The sequence below is a fragment of the Anarhichas minor genome, unplaced genomic scaffold, assembly GCF_050575085.1.
Source record: "Anarhichas minor isolate MPS153535 unplaced genomic scaffold, ASM5057508v1 ptg000058l, whole genome shotgun sequence".
Taxonomy (NCBI): Eukaryota; Metazoa; Chordata; class Actinopteri; order Perciformes; family Anarhichadidae; genus Anarhichas; species Anarhichas minor.
This window is the reverse complement of record NW_027466504.1, coordinates 2,150,367-2,170,119: the sequence shown is the minus strand read 5'-3', so window position 1 is coordinate 2,170,119 and position 19,753 is coordinate 2,150,367. Positions and strand designations below refer to the sequence as shown.

Below are 19,753 nucleotides of genomic sequence, written 5' to 3'. Positions count from 1 at the left end.
AGCAACCAGCCCACCGTGGAAGGATCCTGATCCGGTTTCACTGCAGCCTTCAACCTGCAGTCGGAAGTCAGAAGAGAGCTCAGCGCCCTGCAGAAGCGTCTCCTCCTTCGGCCAGGAGCTGAGTATCGCCTCGCCGCTCGGCTGGGAGCCAACACCAACATCACGCTACTGGAGACCCAGGCCGTATTGCTGGACTTGCTGAAGAGTAGAGAGCCACGGGAGAACCAGAACCAGGACTGAGTGGAGCAGACCACTGCTGCTGTAAAATGTTGGAACAGTTCCATGTCTGGTGCTCAGAAACACTAACACTTGTCCACAGGGACAGCCTAAATCAACACAAAATGAAAGTTACTTGTAGTAACTTTAATATCACAGACTGGTTTTGGCACCTTTATCTCTTCATGCTGATAGTTACTGTGACCCGCATACAACAGCAACACAAAATGGCTTCCACATCTTTCTTATGTGCTGTTTCCATGTTGTTCAGGTTTGGAGCATCACATACCACAGCTGGCTGACCTTTGTGCTGCTGTTGTGGGCGTGTCTCATCTGGATGCTGCGTGCCAGGTACCTGTAGCGCTGACTGAGCAAATCAGTATTGATTACCTAAATGCTACAGTTTTTATTGATGCTTGGTGATTGTATTAATTGACTCCTATGATATTGCTTGTGTTGGATCAGGGTTTGGTCTTGTTAGACTAAACAAATACACATCTTAAGTTTTAAAGTGATTTCAACAAACTGTAGTTGGATAGATTTTTTCTGTGCACTGCCGATAGTTTGCTGTCTCATTTTGCAGACGACATGCAGCCACACTGTGCTCTCCATTCATCCTGCTTTATGGCCTGGCTCTGTGCTGTCTGCAGTATGTCTGGGCCATGGAGCTCCAGCCTGAGCTGCCCACCACTGTGGGCACCATGAGTCTCAGACAACTGGGACTAGACAGAGCCCAACACCCCTGTTTGAGACTGGGAGCTATGGTAAGATGAGAGAATAGATACTGGGGGACGTGATGATGAAGTTAAAGTTGTGATCTATTATGAGCTCCCGTATATTTTTATTCTCCACACAGCACTATGAACTCAGTTAGTACAGCATGTGTCTTGTTGACAAAATATCACGAGTTCAACTCCTGGCTGTGCCAGATTAAATGCTGTATAACAGCCAAAGTCAGTGCTCCTTCACACAGCACCAGCCCTGGATCTGATAAACTCTCACAATCTATAATCTCACATTTGGAGTAAGTGTACTTTCCTTAATGATATTCCAAGTTTAGCAAAAGAGAACACACCTCTGCACTCTATTCCTTGACATAAACAGCCCGGCATCAAGTTTTGTGGGGCAGTTCATTTAAATCAACTCAGCTGTGACTTGGCTCTTTTACATCATCAGTACTGCAAAGTTTTGTTCTTCGTCATTGCAGTCGAGCTCATTAACAGAGCCCGGGACCCCCACTGACTCTGTCATCCCCAGGACAAATTCCTACCGGTCACTCCCCTATTACATTCAACACTTTTACACTACACCTACATCTCACTTGTTTATAGTCCTGTTATCTGTTCGTTTGTGCACTTTATTTTATATTTCACTTTATTTTATATCTTACTTTATTTTATATCTCTTTGTAAATTTTGATATGTTTCTATTTGAACTGATTGTTGTTGATTGTTAAATGTTTGCACCTCCCGTCACGTCAAATTCCTGGTATGTTCAACATACCATGGCAATAAACGGTTCTGATATCCTGATATCTGATATCTGATAATTTGCATTGGTTTAATAAATATGCCCAAAATAGTTCTATTGATTTCAGTAGCTGAATAAAGGGATGGGTCATTTTTAGAGATTTCTTTCTTGAATTTTCAAAAACCCAGTGAACTGAATTATTGCTTTTGATTTTTTTCCATCTTTCTCTCTCTATCTCTCTCTCTCTCTCTCTCTCTCTCTCTCTCTCTCTCTCTCTCTCTCTCTCTCTCTCTCTCTCTCTCTCTCTCTCCAGCTCCTGTTTACTTTGACCTTCTGGCTTTTAGTACGTCAGTCAGTGAAGGAAAACTTCAGCAGGAAGAGGAAAATTACTCCACCACTACAGGAGGTCACTACAGGAGGTCAGATATCTTTTACACACACACACACACGCACACATCCCTGTTCCTTGATGATAAAACACTCATACAGCATGTATACAATACAGCCCATAGAGAGTTTCTGATTGGGTTTACAGAAAATCATTAAGTGTCAATATACCCAAATTTACACACACACACACACACACACACACACACACACACACACACACACACACACACACACACACACACACACACACACAAAACAACGTTTCTGTTTTCTAGCCATTAAAACATGTGCACCAATTGCTTTTTATATAATCCACATAACATTAATTTTTCATTGAAAAAAACCAAACTACTCTGAAAACTTTTGACAATACTAAACTATTGACATTCACCTCCATTGTCTTGAGATTATTAAAATTTAATTTAGAAGTATAATTTAAAATGTAACAAATATCATCAGTATTTAATATTTAAGTAAAAGTTCAATACCAAACTAAATAAAATCTTGTAGACACCAATGTGAAATCCTTCAGCAACAATTTGCTTTGGGGTGAACATCAGCATCCTCAAGACCACGTCCTTTCACAAGCGTTCTTTTCATCCTCCTCAGAGGATTAACTTTTCTACAACTCGTTAAACTCTTTTTTAGTGCCACCATCAGGTAAAATCTTCAGCTTTGTTTGCAAACACAAACTTTCTAGTGATGAAATGTGTTCCTAGTCTGCAGAGCATGACACATGTTTGTTTAACCCTGTTTTACAGTTCTTCTTACCATGCACAGTATCTTTCTGATGACTTTTCATTTTACATTTTACCATCAACATCTTACTCCTCTTCCTTTCCCTCCTCTCTATCCCCTCATCCTTGTCAAGAGGGGGCTGGTAATGAGTCAGTGCTGAAGGTTTTAGGAGGCATGGTGATGAGCTGTTATGCCAAATACTGGATCTATGTGTGTGGAGGGATGTTCATCATGGTCTCCTTTGCTGGAAAACTTGTTGGATACAAAATCATCTACATGCTGCTGTTCCTAATCTGCCTCTGTCTCTATCAGGTAGGAACGATTCAAGGTTAATTTAGATATCTCATCAGATATTTTATGTTTTATAAACAGAATTCTCACTTCAGAACAATGTTTGAGTGGAACCCTTAGTATTTTGCTATTTCCTTTGTGTTTCTTGGTTTTTGACCACAAGTTGACTTTTGACAATTTTGTTGTAAACACTCTTCAAACGGTTGTTGTTATTTGCACATATTTATAAATATATGTTAATTCCTCGTGTATTAAGTGATTAAGATCCTATTTCCCAGGTGTACTATTCTCTGTGGAGACGTCTGTTGAAGCTCTTCTGGTGGCTTGTTGTAGCCTACACTATGCTGGTGCTGATATCCATCTACACTTACCAGTTTGAAGACTTCCCTGGATACTGGAGAAACTTTACTGGTTTTACTGAAGAGCAGTATGTTCTTTTACATTCTCTCTTCATGTCCCCTGCTGATACTTCTCTGTGTCTGCTTCTATTTCAGCAGTAGACTGGTTCTGTTATCATTAGTTTGTAGTATGTGATTTCTAGATTAAATAGAACGTTATAATATTTAAACATTATCCCTGCCAAAAGGGCTATTTTATTCATAGCCCACACACCCCAAAACATCCCAAGCATAACTACAAAGCAGATGGAGGTAATTAGGCTGGTTGTCCCAACAGTTTATCTTTGTCTCAAAAATATACTGTTGGGTCCTTATTAACCCCGTGTTCCTTCCACTCTGTGAGCAACATGTACAGTTTCACTACCTGAGTCCAGATTTTATGTGCAACAAAACACAGTAATGTAGCAAAAGGAATGATGGAAGTTTAAAACTGAAACTGGGGGGCTGTGGCTCTGTCATCAGTGTATGAATATGTGTATTGATGGGTGAATGTTGACATGTAGTGTACAGCACTTTGAGTGGTCGGAAGACTAGAAAGACGCTATATAAATGCAACTCCATTTACCATGTACCTTTGTGATCGTGCTCTTCTGTCCTCAGGTTGGCAGCAATTGGTCTGGAGACGTTTGCTCTGTCTGAACTCTTTAGCAGTATTCTGATCCCTGGCTTCTTCCTGTTGGCATGTATTCTGCAGCTGCACTACTTCCACAAGCCCTTCATGAGAATCACTGACCTGGAGCATGTTACACCGATACACAAGTAACACAACCTTCTCACTCCTAGTACTTATGTCTTAGCACATTATTGAAAGCTACAGTGAATTGGAAGTATGAATGTCTCTACTGTGCCATCTGGCATGTGACTTATTCCTGAATGACACCAAATATCTTGGTGGGTGTTTAGTTACAAGTTGGATTTGAATCACATCTGCTGAGAGATTTTAATTAGATCAGTAGAAGGACAAAGGATAAATGAATAAATCCGACAATCAACACATTCTTTATAGTTATTGCTAGCTAAAATCCAAACACAACACGTCCTCTTATGATATCATTCTGCTACCCACTACAACCCACAAACTAATGTTTAAGTTGAGTTTTACATCATGTGCAGGGTTAACTAGTCACTCCAATTCACATTTGACTGGACTATATTTACCCCTGTATTGAAGATGAGTCATCAAAACTATCATAATGTTTTACAAGAAGATAAAAGAGAGGACTTTCTGTATAAAAATACTGTAGAGAATATATATATTTCAGATAAATGAACAATTACACAGAATACGGAAAATATTTTTTATTCTATTTCATGTGTCTTAGAAGTAAACAGGGTCCTGTATTGATAGTGCTCCATCTATGGAAATTAAAAGAGAATGAGAGATGCCAAAAGAACAACTGACCATGCTGCAGATCAGTCAAAGTCTCTCCAAGTCATTAAAAACAATACAAATATGAAACTAGTGAATGAACCCACAAATACCTGATCATGTTTCCCGAGAAAAATGTTTCAAGCTATTTTCATTCTAGTATAACAAGATCAAATTTCACACCATTAGTTGAATGACATACAGAAATGATCACTACATTATAGCTTAACACTTAAAAATGTTTGTATTGAATTATGTACTGATTTTTTTATATAAATATATACATTTTTCAAGGGAATGTTTTGACACACAAACATTGTATTTAATTAAAAAAATATATATATATCCTATCATGAATTAAAGTCTCGGAAAATTAACAGAATGGTCCAGTCTCATAACGTTTCTCTTTTCATGACCAACATGTTAGACTGGAATGTAGTCACTATATTTCTGCTTACAGCCACAGATGAATATCTATATTCAAACATCTGCTTTTTGTGGTGGTGTTTCCTATTATCATGTGTCACCTAAGAATTCTACATTTTCCTTTTGCAAGAACTAATGAGACAATCTGCCTCCAGGAAGAAACACAGTGAGAGGACTGAGCAGATTGACTCTGGTAATGTGGGAATGAACTTTGAAGAGGAAGACCCGGTGACTAACATTGATGAGGAATCTGAAGACGAAGGTAAAAAAAACAACAGTGGCAGTTTATATAAAAAACACATTTTACAATTCAGTTTTTACTTATTGACACACAAGTTAGCAATTATATTGTTCTCATATATTTATAATTACAAACTACTTACTGACACCATTCTGAAATTTTGCATTCTGCAAACTAGAAAGTTAATATTTTGTATTGATTTATTATTATGTATTTGTAATAATTTGTTTTTACCACATGTGCCTTCACATGGTCACCACAATAGTCAAGAACTGTATTCAAGTAAAAGTGTAACTGAGCAGTACCAATACCTTTATGAAACTGATCAGTTTCTCTCTCTATCTCCTCATTGTATAGACCAATGCCACAACTCATTCATTGCTTAATGTTGTTCTTTTTTGCAGCATTGCATGGATATTTGCATGATTAGACAAATGCAGTGCTGAGTGGCCTTTCTATATATTTCGTATTTTCACTATATCTAAAATAATAGTGATGACCCCCAGTTTCTCTATGAGTCTTCCAGCTACTCTGTAGTCATATAAAGCTTTGTTACTCCAGGAACGATAGCCTGGTAAGACACATGCACACCCATTCTGCATCAACAATATATGTTCCAACAGGCATGATGTTATGTTTGTATTAGCCATTACAGTAATATCAACATACTCTCCTGGAGGATGTCGGACGGACAAACGGACAGACGGACGAACAGACAGATATAACTATCAATAATGACTTGATTTATACCTCAAAATAAATAGTATAGCAGCACCTAGTGGTAGTTTTTGGTGCTAAACCAGTGCACAGCATCACCTTACTTCACATCTCTGGAAGCTATTATTGAAGGCAGTTTCGCTGCAAATTGGTGATCACAGGAAGACGCCACGAAGAAACAGTTTTCAACCGCCACATGTCTTGGTTGTTTTGGTCGGTCTAATCTTAGTTTGGTTTAATGAATTTGGTTATTTCACCACTGATTTTAACTTATTGTTAAAGCCTTTGTTTCTGATTTAGTTTATGACCCCAGTCAGCCAAAGCAGTTATAGAAGACAAAAGAAAATAATTGATAAATCAAAATGACAGCTGGTTGAGAACAGTGATTGCTGTGATGGATTTGGTGTGTATTGGACACTTCTGCTAAAGTGTTGCTAGCAATATGAATTTTGAGCAAGAAGTGAGGTTTACATAAGTGTTTTTTCTTGTTAAAATATTTATTTGTTGACTTTTGATAATCTTGTATTTCTTTGTGAGTACACTTCTCAATTTTGTTTTCTTTTTCTCCCCTCAACCTCTCACTCTTGTTCATCCATCCCTTCTCTTCCCTTGCTCAGTGGAGTTGATGCCCAGTAAGTGGGGTCTGGTGATGGACAGGTTGTTGGTTCTGTCCAGAAGGTTCTCTGACAATCTCACAAAAGTTCAAGTGTTTCTCTGGAGGCTTCTGGAGCTCCACATCTTCAAGATGGTGGCCTTCTTCTCTGTGTGGGTTTCACTTGAAGAGGTAATCTGTCTGTCTCTCTGTCTGTCTGCCTATCCATCCACCCATCCATCCATCCATCCAGAATGTTAACTTAGCAGTGGACTGACCAGTAAACAGAAAATACGTATTTTAGGCTGCTGCATTCAACAAGGTATCATCCAACATTTATAACACAACCATTGAGCCAGCCATGAGTCTGAAAGGGGCCACCCACAGAATAATCCTAATGTGTATGTGCTGTAGGCCCAAAACTGAAGAAATCTGAAGAACTTTTTTGGCAAATGTGCTAGATGAATGGGGCACTATTTTGGAGCACAGCATCAAATCAGTATCAAAATGTTCTGAACATCCATGTTCAGAACAGCTTGTTTTGGATTTAGTCTGAGAGATGAATGATCTGCACATATATGATACTTGACGTAAAGCTCTAAAACATATTAAATGATGAAAGGCTGCATTATGACCTAAATCTTATCCTGTTTCTTTGCAGCCATCTGTGATGAACCTGGTCTTGGTGGTGTTGTGGTCTCTGGCGATGCCCTACAGTCGCTTCGGGCCCATGGCTTCCTGTCTGTCAACAGCCTGGGTGTGTGTCATCATCGTGTGTAAGATGTTGTACCAGCTCAGTGTTGTCAACCCTGTTGAGTACTCCAGTAACTGTAGCCTGGTAAGACACACATGCACACACATTCTGCATCAACAATGTATGTTCCAACAGGCATGATGTTATGTTTGTGTTAGTCATTACAGTAATACCAACATACTCTCCTGAAGGATGACAGACGGACGGACAGACAGACAGATATGACTACAATAATGACTATCAATAAATCACATTGAAGTTGCAACAATAACTTTAAAAAGGGGGAGAATTTTGATGTGCATATATACATGTGTGAGGTGGACATAGTAGTGCACAAATTGAATGCAAAGTATTTCTAGCAAGCTTTCTTCATTTCTTCAGGTTTTTGTGCAGTATTGCTGACATCACGGTACTATTTAAAGTCGGAAACAGCTTTACAAGCCTATGCGCTGTAAGTTCAATAAAGTCGGAAAATACTCGTTCCTTTTCTCTACTCCCAAGTGAGCTCCTAGCAAGTGGGTGTGCGCTAACTGCAGAACTGTGGAGCGATGAGGTTGGGAACGAGGAGTTGCTCCATGACTGTCTCATTAGCTTTCACTACCTGATATAAGAGGCCATTTTTCACTGCAAAGTGAGGGTATGAAGGAGTTAACCTGGTTCCCACCACAGCTCCCTCTAGGACCTGGACATTTCTTAATGCATTACCAAGGGTTGGGTCCTGTAACTGAGCTGTTCCATACTGCCCTTTCAGCGGTGGCTGTTCCAGAGGGCCAACATCGTCACCTTCACTTGGCCCAGGTTGAGGCTCTGGGTCCTCCGTGTCCCCCGGTGTCGACTCCGTGCCACTAGAGTCTCCTGCCAAGGCTTGGACTATCCCTGGTGAGGGGGGGCATGGTTCTGCAACATTAACACAAGATTTATTTATTTCATTATTTTTTTGCTTACGTTTTCGGGGTTCCCGCCTGAGCCTCGTTTGGGCTTCCCTCCACAGCATTTGGAAGGCCGGGCAGTCCCGACCTATCGGGACGGGAACTGAAAGTGTCTTGATTACTCCCACCTCAAGAGTAAACGTGCCCTTAGTGGTTGTCAGCTTTACAACCGTGGTTGGGTACACATGGGTGTCTCCATGGGCACAAACTACTGGAACTGGGTCTCCGTGAGCAGGGGCCGATGCCTCCAACACCGATTCATGGATCAGGGTCCGGGCACTTCCAGAATTGAGCAAGGCTTCTACATCACGTTGATTCACTATTACTGGGCAGGTTGGTCTGCGGTCTCCCCGTTCCCCCAGGAGGGTAGCAAAGTGGACATGTGGGCTGCTAGCAGACTCTGCTGTGGGCATTGGCTCATCGGGCTTTTCACATTGCCATGAGATATGGCCCACTTTGCCACAGCGATAGCACTGGCGTGCCTTAGGGTTCAGGAATCCTCGTTGCTGCCTAGGTGGATTAACGATTCTATGAGGTGGGCCAGAGTGAGGGTTGGCTGGTTTAGGACCTTTTTGGTGAGGCACACCTGGTCGGGCAGGGACAGAAGTGATAGGCTCTTTACGGGTAGGGCGGAGCATGTCTGAGGCCACCTGGAACTGCTCCACTGCTTCCACCAACTCTGAGGCAGTTGATCATTTTTTGTGACTGATTACTTTTTTAGCCTCATAAGGCAAAGCTCTTAGATAACGGTCCATAACGAGAGTCTCAATAATGTCTGTGGGGCTGCTCTTGTCTGGTTCCAGCCACCTTTTCGTCACTCGTATCAATTCATGCATTTGGGAACGTGGAGTTACTCCATTTTGGAAGGTCCAGTTATGGAACCGTTGAGCCATGCTAAATTTAGTCAAACCATCGCTCCCTTTAACTGGTCATAGTCTTGCTCAATACTGGCCTCTACATCTTGATAAGCTTTAAGTGCCTCACCCGATAGAAAAGGAGCCAGGAGTCCAACCCACTGTGTCTTTGGCCACTCCTCCCGAGTGGCTGTAGCTTCAAACGCATGAAGGTAAGCTTCCACATTGTCAGTCTCTCCCAGTTTCGGGATGAAGTCAGCGGCTTTGGGTTTTGGCCTGGGTAACTGTTGAAGCTCCTGCTCCTTCAGTTGGTTGGCCTTTATTTGCTGTTGCAACCAGGCTGCCCCGATTTCCTGCTGGGCCCTCTGGCTCTCCACCAGCATCTGCACCAGTTGCTCCATTTGGGTTGGGTGGTCGTTTGTGTTAAGTTCTGCAAAAAACTGAGTCAAAGCTTCAATATCTTCCGTCCCAATCATCAGCACTTAAGCCCCAGTACCTACATTCTCCACCATCTGTAATGTCATGAAAGGTCACTAGGGCCGGCTAGGGTGGGGTGGTGCAAGGGAAACTAACAAAAACAGACAAAGTCAAAAGGTTCTCAGAATAAGATCACGTTTTATTCTGATTCGGCTAGGCCACTCAGGAAAGTCTCTTTAGCAAAAATCAAAAACAAACAAAGAAAAAGCGTCCAAGCGGAGATACTAGTTCGTTAAGCAGAACTATGTTAGACAAAACTCAATTTAGAGTGTCCTTGGCTTTTCTCCGACAACCAGGTCTTCTTCAGTTCAAATCCTCCTCCCTCTGGTTCGGAACTTTACTCCATGTAGGTCTAGGAGCTCCTTCACGCCGTGTGCTCTCTCTCATCTCCTTTCCTCCTGCAGCTGTCTTAAGTCCGGCCTCTTCTTCTGTGGTGTTTAACGGCAGCTTGCATCCTTTTTGTTGCATTACTGCCATCTTACGGTTTCATTCAGTTTCTATGTTCCCAACTATTAAACTTTCCCCATCAGTCCCGTTGCTCGCAAAAAATGTATAGACAGATAGATGGATAGACTTTATTTCAGACTCAGGGTCCAGAGAGACAAATACATAAAATGACATACACAAACAATAAATAAAGCACCTTCTTCCCACATTACTAGATCCCCACTCTCGTATATTATTCAGCTCTCTTCCTCTCATCCCTAGTCTTTGTTTTTCTCCCAGCATGCCCCTCCTTTCTGAACTATGTCTAATACAGGTGGTAATAACATGTTGTACAGTTTCTGATGCCTGGCAGTGCTCACAGCGACTGGTTGGATGTTTCCCTATCATGTGTAGTATGCTGCGTAGGTTGATGTGCCCTATTCTTAATCTTGATATTCTAACCTCTTCTCTCCTGTTTCCTCCCCTGTATCTTACGCTGCTCAATTTACTCTGAATTGAATCCCCCTCGTCTCCTGGTCCCAATGTTGTTGCCATACTTTGTTGATATTTTTTCCTGATGATGGCCTTTCCCTCTGCTTTGGATAATTTGATACATATGTCTACTTTGTTTTTCTTTAGTGTTTGTTTGGCTAGTTTGTCCACTTTTTAATTTCCTCTGATACCTACATGTGCCGGTATCCATATAAATATAACTTCAGTGCCTCGTTCTATTGCTCTAGAGCAGGGGTCGGCAACCTTTACTATCCAAAGAGCCACTTTGCCCTATTTTCCACCAAATAAAATTTGTCTGGAGCCGCAAAAGCTATTTGATATCACAGCTTATAAAGTTTTATATATAGTTATATCATATATACAAAAACTATAGTTTGTTGTATTTATGAAGAAGAATAAAGACAATTCTTGACATTTTATTGCAATTTTACCTGTTATAACAATATCAAACTCTTATGAAGAGGAGAAAAAAGCTTGCTCAGTTTGCTGCAGCAGTTGAGAAATCACTCTTTTTCGCTCATCTCCAGCGTGATACTTATCACCATATGCTGTGTGTTTGTTCTGGAAGTGACTTTCAACATTACATTTGTTGCACATACCAAGCATACAGGTAAGCCAGCATCGTTGGCAGTGAAAGCAAATGAATACGTCCACGCAGAATTAAACTCTCTATTTTCCTCCTTGACTTTTCTTTTTTGGGATTTATCCATTGATAGTTTACTGAGGGCGGTGGTCTGAAAATCATGATTAGCCACCTGCAGGGATAGGCTCTTGACAGGCGTAATAGGGTAGCACATTTTAATCGACAAGATATTACAATTTTTTATTTAGGGTCAGGTATTACTGACCTTGTTGTCTTTACTAGCAGCTGTCCAGTTAAAGTTTGCATTTCTGCGGATGAAGCAGCTGTTATTGGAGCGATTAGCGAGCAGCGTTACCAGCAGCGTTATCAGACCTACGGAGCGGCCATCTGAAGTCACGTTAGCGGCTTTGAGCAACTAATCTACTTCCTGTTTACACCGGCACCCACCCGCATGCAGTTTTCTCCGAGATTTTGTATCGTCAATTACTGAATCATCATTTAAAATTGAATACATAGGCAGGGAGCAGGGTTTCTGCAGATACAGACACAGCCACACGCTGGTGGGCTTGAGATGATTGAGAGGGATTATTTTTGTACGAGTCTATAGTTTTTTAGGAAAATGCTGCATAGTATACCTTTTTAAGGCTTATGCTTTATCCCCATACATTTTGCCCTCAGCTGCAATGATCTATATTTGAGACCAGTATGCGTTGCTATTGCTTTAGATCAAGGGTTTTTACCTTTGCAGCAGCATTGTATTATGACGCAGCATCTTCTGTTGCTGAGCATTTGGAAATGCGAGTATGTGTTTATGAGTTTTGGCAGGAAAGTCAGATTTGAAATCAGAACTATCAGCACCTGAGGAGTGTTTCTGTCGCTTGTACTGATCAACACCTAGTCTTAAGCCTCTCACAAATATATTGTTATCCTTTTTGTCATTACAAAATAGATTCAGTAACCCCTCAGTCATGGCTGATGAGTATTGCCAAGACTGTAGCATTGTTCAACTTTTCAAAGGCAGCAAATCCCAAGGTTTCCAAACACACAGTTTGTGTTAAAATAAAAAGTAAAGCAATAAAAAAGAGAATGGAACTAAAGAGGCAGCAGTGCTCTTTCAGGACAATGACCATGGACCCTTACTGCTTCTTCGCTAGAACAGCAGGTAATTCAGAGTAGAGTCCCGCTTATGATTTTGTTTCTTTCTTTTTTTTTCCTCACAGCCTTTAACAAATGAAACCAACCTGCTAACAGAAGAGATGATAAACTCCTCTCTGTATAAGGAGCCAGTAGACCCATCCAAATGGTTTGGCATCAGGAAAGATGCCACAGTACTGGGATACAGCAAGGTAAATTCATATATGTTTCCTCAGTGAATGGTATGGCTCTAGTTAGAATGCTACTTCATCAGATTTATGAAGTGAAAAGATTTGGGCTGTATATTTTGTCTAAAACTTTGAATATTATGCCCAAGTTTTAGTACCGAAACCAAATTGATGAGAAAAAAACATACATATATATATATATATATATAGAGAGAGAGAGAATTGACTTCAGTCATGTTAATGTTCATTTCTTTTGTGTGTTGGGTCTGCTTTTCCAGTAAATGACAAGTCATAATTTAACTAGTGTCATGAATGTTTTTTTTTTCAGAATCATTTAATAGTGCTGATGTTGTTGGTGTTTGAGGCGACAGTGTATCGTCACCAGTCTCACCACTACCGTCAGCTCCAACGATCTCCCCCCACCATCCTTGCTCTGTTCCCTGCTGCCACCAGGGACACTTTAGACCAGGGCCTCATACCCTGCTTCAAGTACCTGCTCAACTACACCTTCTACAAGTTTGGATTAGAGGTAGCTGGGAGAGATCACCTTATCACTGGGCTTTTAGTAAAGTAAATTTAATAAAGATAGTTATCGAGGGAAAAATAATTTAACCAGTCACTTTACTTCGAAAACCTAAGGGGAAGAAATACCTACATTAAGGAAATGGGCGGATCTGATACATGGTGTGGACAGAAACTACAATCTGACTGTCTAATATGTCTGAAAGCTACGAATATACTGAAAGGCTTTCCCTTTTTCTCACTATGTCAGAAAAAATCATATATAATCAAAAAACACACCGTTTGTTGCATTTAACACCATATAGTAATGTAAATCAAATTAATTCATGTCCGACCTGGTCGGCATACAGCGAACAAAAAGCCATGGGGCTACCATTTATACTCCAACACAATAAACAAGCTTGACATTCACAAATTATAACCCCAAACCCAGAGTCCCATCATCCCAAAAATCCATAATTTAATTTAAATAGTCCGATAGTAAATAAATTCCCAAGGCCAAAAATAATATTATTAAGAGGTGGAAGCTTGGCGAGACGCCGATGTTCCGTAATCTGTGAACCCACGCTATCTCACCACAGTCCGTTTAGTTGGTGGGTCTTTCTTGCAGTTGTCCAGTGAAGTTTCACGATTTATAATCCACAATAATAATCTGTCTGTCTGAACACTCTATACTCTCCGCCACGTCATTTCCCCCCTGTTCCATTTTATACGAGCAAAGAAAATAAAAATAATAGTAACAATAATAAAAACCCTATTCATAACCAATGTTAACATTGCAGGCCTCTGATAACACTTGCAAGTACAGCACTTTAATTCAATTCAATTCAATTTATTTTGTGTAGCCCAAAATTACAAATTTCCCTCTGAAGGCTTTACAATCTGTGCACATATGACATCCTCTGTCCCGGGACCCTCACATCGGTACAGGAAATACTCCCCCCCCCCCCCCCCCCCCCCAAAAAAAAACTTTAATGGGGAGGAAAAAAAGGAAGAAACCTTAGAGAGAGCAACAGAGGAGGGATTTGTCTCCCAGGATGGACAGAAGTACAATAGATGTCATGTGTACAGAATGAACAACATAACAGAGTTACAACACATTAAATGCATATATATATTATTCATATAATGAGTAAGCAGAATAATGATGGAAAGATTACGACTACTAATAACAGCAGAAGTGGATATAGAAGTGGATATAACAGCAGAAGTGGATATAGTAGAATAACAATGATAACCAAAGCAGTAATGGTATCGGCAATAGTAATACTACGTACTATAAGTACTAATAATAATGACAGTAGCAGTGGGTGTCAACTTGGACCACGGTAGGAGGCAAGACCATAGTCCAGATATAACCACGATCCACGGAAAGCTGTGAGGCAAGAAAGCACAAAGACTCCAGGGAAAAAGCAAAGTCAGTAATGTACGCGTTAATGGTATCTTTAATAGACATAGTAATGTGACTAATAATAATAATGATAGTAGCAGTGGGTGTCAGCAGGGCCATGGCAGGAGGCAGGACCAGGGTCCAGATATAACCACAATCCATGGAACCTGTGAGGCGATAAATATGCGAAGGAAAATAAACACAAAACATGTTCCCGTACAGCAAGATAGAATGAGGCGATCATTACAAATTGCTATAAAGTTTTCTTTTGTACATTTTTTTAGATAAAAGATAATGACAGACTAATGTGTCCTCTTGTAGACTGTTCCAGATAATCAATGTTTTGTCAGGAAAAAAAGATAATCAAGTTGTAAAATGACGTTGTTTTTTTAAAGTTACGTTTTATTTAAATCTCCAAAAACATGCTCTCTTTTTTAAAAGATTTGCTTACTGATGACGGTAAATGTGATTGGCCAGCGGATGAACTTCTTGGTGATAATCCATGGCTGTTGGTTGGTAGCCATCTTGGTGAGGCGGCGGCGTGCAGCTATTGCCAGGATCTGGCCCAAATATTGTCTCTTTCTGTCCATCTTCATGATCTACCAGTATCTTCTGTGTGTGGGCATACCGCCTGCTCTGTGTATAGGTGAGTCCTGATATGCAGTTAAGTGCAACAAAAGATAACACTATAAAAGGCAACAATTATGTGTTTTACTATTGTAGGTGTACGGATAGAGCACCTGTACTCTCTGGAAGTGAATGTCTTTCATCTGTGAAATATCATACATACTGTTTTTTATGTCCATAATCCATTGGTTTTGTAGATGAAAATGTTTTTAAGCAACCCATGCACCCCAATAATCTACCAACATACACCCACATGAACTCACACACACAACCTTTACTTGGGCTCCTCCACAGAATTAATTTACAATATTTTATGAAATGAATACAAAGCTGACACTACAGTATGTAATTATATTCATAGTGAGTAAAAAGCAAGAGAAACAAATTATTTCACAGTGTTGGCATTAAATAAACCATTAAATTAAACCAGGTGTGGTCTAAGTTTTTATTGTAACAGCAATTCACATTCAGAAAATTAAATCATTTTACTATCATTGCTTCCTGCATTATATTACTGTATATCATTAGGTGATAATCTGTCTGATTCTGTTTTGATTGATCAATCATTCACAACGTACTTTTTCTTCTCTGCGTAGTATTGAAATGTTGTACATGTATGTATGTATCTCTGTACCTCTCTCTCTCTCTCTCTCTCTCTCTCTCTGTGACATCGTGTAAATAGAGTACCTACTTTTACCTTTCTATCTGTCTTCCTGTTGTTGTAGACTACCCATGGCGGTGGAACACTCCAGTGTTGATTAACTCAGCTCTCGTTAAATGGATCTTCCTGCCTGACTTCTACACTGTGCCGAACTCCAAAAACCTCATAGGTCAGTTTGTGTGCATATTGTGTGTGTGTTTGTGTGCGTGTGCATCCGTGTGCCTGTCGGTGTCAATAAGTTATCTGTATCAACCAAACAAGTCTACCTGTTAGATTGTCACCTTGTCTGAATAATACTGCATATTCTCCATATTCTCAAATAGTGGCACTGGTGAAAGATCATTTATAGTTACCCCTGTTATGTCAGTTTGATCACACTTTAGTAGGAACCCTCCGTGTTTTCTGATATGTTCATGTTTTAATTTGCTGTTGATGCTGTTTGCGGTTTGAACTCAACACTACCTCAATGTTTACTGTGGTCTTAAAAATTCAGTATAGTGTACATTTTCACAGCACCAATTCCATTAGTACAACAGCCATGTCCTATGCTGTCATTCTGTGCTCTCTTTTAGAAGTACTATTTGCACTCAGTAGAACTGATTAATTTCAAACACTACATTTTTTTTATGTGTTAAGCTATTGGCAATGCACCTAATGTACAGATGTTTCACACTTAAAACCTTCCAGTGGCTCAGCAGGCATAATTCTGCCTTGTCCTTGTTGACTTTCCATGTGATACATCGTTAGGAAGGGTTGAGTTTCACTGAGTAGCTTATGAACAGTGAACGAAAGAACGCAAAATAGGAGCACTTGAAATTAATCAGCGAAAGAGAACAGTATCTAGTTAAAATGTGGTGGAAATGTAAATGTTGCTGCATTTAAAGGGAAAATGTACCACCTTTTTATGTGGATGCCCAATCAGTGCTGAAGGTAAATGTAGCCCATTGAAGAAATAAATTCCCGAGTGCCTTTTAACAGGTAATTTACAGGTAATTAATCCCCCCATGTTACCCCCCCCCCCCCCCCTCCCCCAAGTTGTTTAGCTAGTCTTTATAAGTGACTGACCTTTAATGTTTGAACTTGAAATACCCATATTATTATTACTATTATCTGACACTTGGCCATTATTTGAAAATTCTTAGTAATTGTATGACCCAAGCAAAGCACAGAAGCCCCAAATGCTTGGAGCGCCGACTAAGTGGCAGCCCCCTCACTTTGACATCTTTCCACTAATACATGTTTATATGCACTGTGTATTTCTGGCCTATGTGTGTGAAATGAGTAACAACAACAGAGTGTTACAATCAAATTCCTCCAATTAATTAATTTTGATGGTGATGATGATGATGTATTGTGTTGTTGTGTGTCCAAAGCGGACTTTGTGCTGCTGATGTGTGCATCCCAGCAGTGGAAGGTGTTTGAGTGTGAGCACACAGAGGAGTGGATGGTTCTTGCAGGAGAGAACACAGATGACCCTGAACCAATGGAAGGTCGACTATTTAACCCTGCACCCAATTTCATCAACTGCAGGTAAATGCAGCATGAGTCTGTCCGTCTTACCATCACTCTGCCTGTCTAATTTACCTGTACATAGTATGGAACAGTAAGTTAGGATTCAAAAAATAAGATTTAAATATATGAAAATGCAGCCTATAAAACAAACAGCAAATCTGGAATATAATAAAGTTCCCTGAAGTATAATAAACATTGTAACCAGATATGATTTTAGCTCTCTGGTAGATATGTATGTAATGGAGATATGTCTGGTATTATTGTACTGCAGTTTTATACTTCTTAATAACCAACATACAGACAGATTCCAACATTTTTGCCATGAGCTAAATTTGATATGAATATTGGCCAAGCTGATGTATGGTTGGACTAATGATTTCATTATTCAGCTGTTGGTTGAATTAGTATTAAGTAGCAAAATGGCAATTTGAAATTTTGAATAAAAACAAGAAGTTGGACTTGCATTTTAAATCGCATCTAGTCTTGCTCTGCCTTTCCTCGCTCAGTTTGTCGATAAAATCTGTATTGTTTGGACATGAAATGTTTCTTTTCTTGTCTTCCTCCAGGAGTTACCTGGACATGGCTAAAGTTTTGGTGTTTCGTCACCTCTTCTGGTTTGTGCTGTCAGTGGTCTTCATCACTGGCGCCACGAGAATCTCTGTGTTTGGATTGGGCTACCTGCTCGCTTGCTTCTTTTTCCTGCTGTTTGGGACCAGGCTTTTGGTCAAATCATCCAGAACCCGCCTTGCCCTGTGGGACTGTCTCATCATCTACAACGTGGCAGTCATTGTATCTAAAAATATGTTATCTGTAAGTACTAAACTCATCATTTGGTGCTAGTTTGCAGCTTTTTGGGGTGTTCCTTTGTTGTGGTCCTTACAGATGTACATGCCGTTCTTAATGCAATTTTCGGTGTGTGTGTGTGTGTGCCTGCATATGATTAGTAGAAATGAGGCTTTGAGCTTAGGTATATCAGAGTCAAGCTCAGGTTTATCTATGTACGTCAAAGACACATGAATCAATTGTTGAAACGATCAAAAAGGGGGGCAGATACGTCTGTAAAGATTCCCAACAGAATCCAAACAAAGGGATACAGCGACTGACGGTTACATGCATGACCAGCCTTATATACATGGCTAATATGACAGCAAGTCAACGCTAATGTGAACCACTAACCTAATGTGTTTTTTTGCAAAGTGATATTTGTGACTTTGCTCTGACTGAGATGGTGCTGCTGCAGTCAACTCTGACTGAAATGTATAACCTAAATGTAATACTTTTATTAAATTAGAATATAATTAAATTAAATAAGAAATATAATAAAAAAAATATTTTAACTACGTCCGTCAAGTGTTGCAGTGATAAAAGATTAAATCTGAGGCTTAACTTTGAATCATACTACGCCACAGGTATGAGTATAATGTAAGTAAATAAGTATAAACCAGCTTTACCGATGTTGAATGTTGGCCTCGCTGGTATTGATCAGCAACCCCCCCTCTGGTAAATGTCAAAATACGTCACAACCATGCAATGTTAACATCATTAATTTAATTTGTAGAATTTGGGCCATATTCACAAAGTGAAGAGACAAGAGTCCTGTCAAGTCGGGCTAAAAGGTACTAACAAAGCGATTCTTTCTAAGACCTTTTTCATAAAGTTGCTGAGAGCGACTCTTGAGGGGTCTCAGATACCCTGTTGCTATGGATGACATTATAGACCAGATGCTGCAGTACCATCTACTGGACGACAGCAGGAGGAAAAATAGTTTGTGGCTGGGGTGATTGGGGTCCTTCATAATCCTGTTGACCTTCTTCCTGCACCACAGGGTGTAGAGGTCGTCCATGGATGGCAACTCTGTTCTGGTGATGTGCTGAGCATTTTTCACAACCCTCTGTAGCACCACAGTTAACGGCGGTACAAATGCCATACCAGGTGGTGATGCAGCTGGTCAGGATACTCTGAATGGTGCACCTATATATGTTGCAGAATATCCTGGAGTCCATTTGGAGACTCCTCAGCAGAGGGAGAAAAAAGAGCTCTTGTTTCGCTGTCTTCGAGATCCCGTCTGTGTGGTGAGTCCAGGTCAGGTCTTCGCTGAAGTGACAGCTGAGTAACCTGAAGATGCTTACTCTCTCCAGATGTGGACGTGTCCTTCTCTCTGTCGCCTCCTGTCATCCACAATAACCTTCTTAGTTCTTTTGACATTGAGAGTTAGGATGTTGTCCTGGCTAATAGATGTCAGGGGTTTCACCTCCTCTCTGAAGGCCGTTTCGTCGCCGTCTGTGATTATGTCAGTGACGGTCGTATCTTTTTGACTTGAATTGACTTTTTCAAC

General features: G+C 40.3%; 1 protein-coding gene across 7 annotated transcripts in view; it reads left to right on the top strand.

Annotated features, from left to right (window-relative positions):
* Positions 1-19,753, top strand: part of piezo1 (piezo type mechanosensitive ion channel component 1 (Er blood group)) — a 104,208-nt gene that overhangs the window by 38,974 nt on the left and 45,481 nt on the right. For all 7 annotated transcript variants that reach the window (XR_012947536.1, XR_012947537.1, XM_076076883.1 and 4 more), the window contains 15 exons: positions 488-567; positions 800-980; positions 2,000-2,105; positions 2,948-3,126; positions 3,384-3,532; positions 4,104-4,262; positions 5,454-5,560; positions 6,874-7,040; positions 7,510-7,686; positions 12,605-12,730; positions 13,035-13,235; positions 15,060-15,264; positions 15,971-16,075; positions 17,280-17,436; positions 17,985-18,228. Coding sequence is in view for 5 of the 7 variants with exons in the window: in XM_076076883.1 (XP_075932998.1) it covers positions 488-567; positions 800-980; positions 2,000-2,105; positions 2,948-3,126; positions 3,384-3,532; positions 4,104-4,262; positions 5,454-5,560; positions 6,874-7,040; positions 7,510-7,686; positions 12,605-12,730; positions 13,035-13,235; positions 15,060-15,264; positions 15,971-16,075; positions 17,280-17,436; positions 17,985-18,228 (2,343 nt within the window). In the remaining 2 variants the exon portion in view is untranslated. The remainder of the gene's footprint in view (positions 1-487; positions 568-799; positions 981-1,999; positions 2,106-2,947; positions 3,127-3,383; positions 3,533-4,103; positions 4,263-5,453; positions 5,561-6,873; positions 7,041-7,509; positions 7,687-12,604; positions 12,731-13,034; positions 13,236-15,059; positions 15,265-15,970; positions 16,076-17,279; positions 17,437-17,984; positions 18,229-19,753) is intronic.